At 47.9% G+C, this 5,910-nt stretch overlaps 1 protein-coding gene across 1 annotated transcript; it reads left to right on the top strand.

Annotated features, from left to right (window-relative positions):
- The first annotated feature begins 4,374 nt into the window (after positions 1-4,374).
- Positions 4,375-5,702, top strand: LOC101344479 (monocyte differentiation antigen CD14). Its single transcript, XM_012556856.2, is given in 3 exon segments — positions 4,375-4,383; positions 4,462-5,530; positions 5,533-5,702. Coding segments are annotated over 3 exon segments (1,131 nt in total). The 3' UTR covers positions 5,586-5,702.
- The last annotated feature ends 208 nt before the right edge of the window (positions 5,703-5,910 follow it).

Below are 5,910 nucleotides of genomic sequence, written 5' to 3'. Positions count from 1 at the left end.
TGTGGGGTTGTTAACCAATGTCATAAAACAATATGTGTACTACTGTTTCATGAGAAACTATTTGTTCTGTAAGCCTTCACCTGAAGTACAATAAAAAAATTAAAATTAAAAAAAACATTATAATAAGCTGAAAGAGGCAGACATAAAAGGTAACAAATTGTATGATTCTATTTGTATGAAATGTCCAGAATAGGTAAATCCATAGAGACAGAAACAGATTAGTAGTTTCCAGGAGCTAGGGACAGGGAGAATGGAGAGGAATTGATTGAGGGTACTGGGTCTCTTTAGGGATGATGAAAATGTCTTGGAACTAGAAGAAATGATGGTTGCACGACACTGTAAATGTACTAAATGCTACCAAAATGCACTCTTAAAATGGTTAATTTTATGTTATCTGAATTTCAGCTCAATAAAAAAACTAAACTATGGGCAAAGGATCTGTATAGACATCTGTCCAAAAAAGATATACAAATGGCCAATAAGTACATGAAAAGATGCTTGATATTTATAGTCATCAAGGAAATGCAAATCAAAACCACAATGAGATACCACTTCAACCCCACTACGATGGCTATAATCAAAAAGTCATACAATAACAGGTGGTGGTGAGGATGTGAGAAATCACACTGCTGATGGGAATGTAAAATGGTGCCGCCCCTATAGAAAACAGTCTGGCAATTCCTCAAAAAGTCAAACATAGGGTTAACGTATGATGCAGTAAAACACTCCTAGGTATGTACCCAAGAAAAATGAAACATAATGTCCACACAAAAACTTGCACATAAATCTTTGTAGCAGTATTATTCATAATAGTCAAAAGACGAAAGCAACCCAAATGTCCATCGAATGATGAATGGACAAACAAAATGTGGTACAGCCATACAATGGAATATTATTCAGCAATAAAAACGAATGTAGTACTGATACATGCCACAACAGGGATAAACCTTTAAAACATTATGCTAAGTGAAAGAAGCCATTTACAAAAGACCACATTGTTATGATTTCATTTAGATGAAATGTCCAGAATAGGTAAATCTATAGAGACAGAGATTGGATTAGTAGTTGCTTAGGGCTGGGGTCGCCTTGAGTCAGAATTGACTGGAAGGCAACTAACAAGAAGGCTGGGAGGATGGGGAGATAAGGGGATGATAGCTGAGGTGTATGGGGTTTCTTTATGAGGTGATGAAAATGTTCTAAAATAGACTGTTAGTAGTTGCACATATCTGTGAGTATATTAAAAATAACTGAACACTTTAAATGTGTGAATTATACAGTATGTGAAGTATATCTGTTATTAAACTGTTAATAAAAAATGAGTGCTTATCGTTTAGAGATGCATAATGAAATACTTAAGGATAAAATAATAGGATGTCTGGGATTTGCTTTAAAAACTCCATTGGGCGTGGAAGGGAAAAATACCACTGGCCATAAATTGATACTTGCTGAAGCTGAGTACTTGGAGGTTCATTATACTATTCTTTTCACTGTTATATATGCTTGAACTTTTGTATTAAAAAAAAAAAGAATCCCATGCAAAGTTCATTCCATTTCAGAAGAAAGGACTGACACCTTCTTGATAAATTATTGTCCAGAGGCCCCGTCCAGGGAATTACTGACGGGAATACGAGAGGCTTGGAAGCTATGGAGTATGAAGACTCTGTGAGCACAGAGGCTGGTTAGGGCTAGAGCAATTCAGCTCTCCTGGCACTCACTGTCTCTGCCAACCCACAGGCTATGCTGACCACGGTGGTAGAAGTGAAGTAGTGTGGGGAGCAGGTAGGAAGCCCCCCCGCATTCATACCCAGAGGTACTGCAAGACAGGAGAGCATCTTGGGAGGGGGAAGGCCTAGGGCAGCTGAGGTTGGGAAATTGAGGCAAAGGCTGAGGACAGGACTCAAGAGTCCAGGGAGCCCAGTTTCCCTCACAGAGGTGGCATAAAGTTCACCTGTCTCAGGCCTTGAGGAGATCTGTCATCCATGCTCCTACTGGATGGGCCCACAAGTGTCTGCCCATGTCAGTCTGGCACCCTGAAGACTTAGGTAGATCAAGTGGGGAGGGCACAGAAAGGTGAAGTGACACTGCTGATTCCAGCCTTGCAGACAAGAATAACTCCTCACCTTTAACAGGGTTCTGGGCCCCAAAGGCCCTCAGGCAGGGGGATCAGACAGGCAGATGGAGGAGGATGGGAGCCCTCAGGCCCTGGATCCTGGTACCCAGACGGCTTCTGGAGACCTTTATGCAAATCACTAGATGTGGCTCTGTGCCAAGGACTTTAGTCACAGACAGTACTATTATCTCCATTTTACGAAGAGAAAACCAAGGCCCAGGAACTTTCCCAAATCTTACAACCTCAGTGGTAGAGCTGGGATCCAAGCCAGGCTGTCTGACTACAGGGTCAGTATATTTAATACTAACCTATACTTACATCTTGGTCCTCAGGGATGTCACTGTGCCCTGGCTGGGCTTTGGGGCACGGGTCTAGGTATCAGGGCATGCCTAACAGACACATAGGAGGCAGTGTGGTCTGATGAGGCTTCCTTGTTTGGGGTGGAGGCAGATGCACAGCTGCTCCCGGAATAAAGGAGGAAAATAGACAAATTTTTCACGTAGCTCTTTTGACCCAGAAGTCGAGGGGTGTGGAACTGTGAGGGCAGTTATAAAAGTATAGCCCCTACTCCCACGCTCTGGATGCTTACTTTTTTTCTTGGCAAAACAGGTGAGTTACTAATTAATCCATATTCAACATTGTCCAGAGATTTCCTTTCCTTCCCAGTACGTAGGAATTGGGAGAAGGATAAGGGAGGGGGAAGGGCAACTGGGAAAAGAGTGTTAAAATATCTTACTTCCCAATTTCAGGACTGGACGTGGAGACTGTAAGGGATGCAGCAACTTGGTCAAAGTGTCTCTGTTGAACACTTCTACTTTAGAAAGTTACTACTTAAGGAACAAGCAAAAAAAAAAAAAGTACAGGAGTTATTTTTCAGACCAACTTTCTTCTCTCGAACCCAATTCTTCTACCTGCTTGGAGTCAATAGATGAACTTTGCAATCTCTTGGAAAAGACAGCCTGTTAAATATCTGAGGATATTCAGGAGATTGGATTTGGGTGGCTGGTGGACAATAGTAATTAAGACTAGGGAAAAGTGGTGGAGGAGAACCCTTCTTGGGCTGAGGTTGCTGGAGAAAGGGCCAGAGGTCAGAGAATCTAGCCTTAGGCACTGGGGATCATCCCTTCCTCATACCCACAGGAAGAATGAGTCATCCTGGCACCGACTGAGTGGAAAGGCCCCGGATGCCCTTCAGGATCCTTTCCGTCATGGCCCCTCTTCCATTGCAAAATTTCCCAGAAGGGGGGCGGTGAGGGCTAGGGATCGTAGTCTCAGGGGACACCTAGGTCAATTGGCATAACATAGCTTATAAAGAAAATGTTCTACATCCTACTTTGGTGAGTAGTGTCTGGGGTCTTAAAAGCTTGTGAGTGGCCATCTAAGATACATCTATTGGTCCCATTCAATCCAGAGCAAAGGAGAATGAAAGAAAACCAAAGACACAAGGAAAATATTAGCCCAAAGGACTAAAGGACCACATGAATCACAGCCTCTGCCAGCCTAAGCCCAGAAGAAGTAGATGGTGCTTAGCTACCACCACCCACGGCTCTGACAGGGATCACAAAAGAGAGTTCCGGACAGAGCAGGAGAAAAATGTTGAACAAAATTCAAATTCAGAGAAGAAGACCAGACTTTCTGGTCTAACTGAGACTGGAGGACTATAGTCCCCCGGACACTGCTAACTCAGAACTGAAACTACTCCTGAAGCCCACATTTCAGACAAAGATTAGACAGGCCTATAAAACAAACAACAACACACATAAGGAACGTGCTTCTTAGTTCAGTCAAATACATAAGAACAAATAGGCAACTCTTGCCCAAAAGCAAGAGGAGAAGGCAGGAAGGGAAAGGTACTGGATGAATGGACACAGGGAACCTGGGGTGGAAAGGGGGAGAGTGCTGTCACATTGTGGGGACTGCAGCCAATGTCACAAAACAATATGTGTATAAACTTTTGAATGAGAAACTAACTTGAGCTGTAAACTTTCACCTAAAGTGCGCGCACACACACACACACATTTCCCAGAAGGGAACTGAGGTGGGTGGTTGGGAGGACGGGAGGTGGGGACAGGGACCAAGGTTCATCACAGGGAACAAACTGATCTATCTATCTATCTATCAGGAGGATTATGTAACTCTTAGAGGCTGCAAAAGAGTTTGGACAGATCCACCAAGTGGACCTGGAGGCCAGCGGGTGCTTCAGTTTGGGAAGGAAGCCCCTCAGAGTGCTCCAACGGTGCAGAGGTTCCGAGGACCTATCGATCATGGTGAGTGTGAGGACTGGGAGGAACTGACAAACCGAGAGCCTTAGAGGTGTGTTCAGGCCGCCCTGACCTCCGCTCTCTCCCCAGGAGCTCTCATCTTGCCTGTTGCTGCTGTTGCTGCTGCCGCCGCAGCTGGCCGCTTCGGAGGCCACGCCGGAGCCGTGCGAGCTGGACGATGAAGATTACCACTGCGCCTGCAACTTCTCGGATCCACAGCCCGACTGGTCCAATGGCTACCAATGTATGGTTGCCGTCGAGGTGCAGATTCGTGGTGGCGGCCACAGTCTTGAGACTTTTTTAGAGGTCGCTGATACCGACCCGCAGAAATACGCTGATGTGATAAAGGCTCTGCGCGTGCGGCGGCTCACCGTGGGCGCTGCCCGGGTTCCTGCCCGGCTCCTGTTCGCAGTCCTTCGTGCGCTCGGTTACTCCCGCCTCAAGGAACTGACGCTGGAGGACCTGGAGGTAACCGGCACCTATCCGCCGCCGCCTCTGGAAGCCACAGGGCCTGCGCTCTCCACCCTCCGCCTGCGCAACGTGTCGTGGGCCACGGGGGGTGCCTGGCTGGCCGAACTGCAAAAGTGGCTCAAGCCAAACCTCAAGGTACTGAGCATTGCGCAAACACACCCGCTTGCTTTATCTTGCGAGCAGTTCCGCACCTTCCCGACTCTCACCACCCTAGACTTGTCGGACAACCCTGGACTGGGCGAGCGCGGGCTGGCTGCGGCCCTCTGTCCTCACAAGTTCCCCGCCCTCCAGGATCTGGGGCTGCGCAACACAGGGATGGAGACTCCCAACGGCGTGTGTGCGGTGCTGGCGGCGGCTGCTGTGCAGCCTAACCGCCTAGACCTCAGCCAGAACGCGCTGCGCGCCACCGCAAACCCCGGCGGCCCTAGGTGCGTCTGGCCCAGCGAATTGAGCTCCCTCCTCTTGTCGTTCGCTGGACTGGAGCAGGTGCCTAAGGGACTGCCGGCCAAGCTCAGCGTGCTGGATCTCAGCTGCAACCGGCTGAACAGGGCGCCGCGGCCAGATGAACTGCCCCAGGTGGAAAACCTGACACTGGACGGGAATCCCTTCCTGGACGCTGGAGTCGCCAAGCCCCACGAGGGCCCGAAGAACTCAGGTGCAACTGGAGTCTGTGGGCACTCGACCCTGACATAGGGATGTCAGGCAGCCTGGCGTTGCTCCAAGGGGCCCGAGGCTTCACCTAAGGCGCAGAGGAGAAAGGTGAATGTTGAATAGGCTCGTGTTGCCCTGGCTCTGAGGGAGCCCCGTCAAGAAGTCTCGACAAAACAAACTTCTGCCCCGCTTCTATTAAAATCTTAAACAGTGAATTGGTGTCATTCATTCAATAGACCTTTACTGGGTGTGTGATATGGCTGGGCCGGGAGTCCATGATACTTAGATTTTCTTCATTCTAACTCCCTAGTTACTCTAACCCCTTTCCCCAAGGAAAGGACTGCAGGGGCAGGTGGGCAGGGGTAAGGTCAGCTGGCATGGTCTGTGTGTGAGGAACAAAGCTTCATGAGTTTCTGC

Source organism: Trichechus manatus, unplaced genomic scaffold, assembly GCF_000243295.1.
Source record: "Trichechus manatus latirostris isolate Lorelei unplaced genomic scaffold, TriManLat1.0 scaffold00080, whole genome shotgun sequence".
Lineage (NCBI taxonomy): Eukaryota > Metazoa > Chordata > Mammalia > Sirenia > Trichechidae > Trichechus > Trichechus manatus.
The sequence above is the reverse complement of the archived record's forward strand: the minus strand, read 5'-3'. Positions and strand labels throughout refer to the sequence as shown.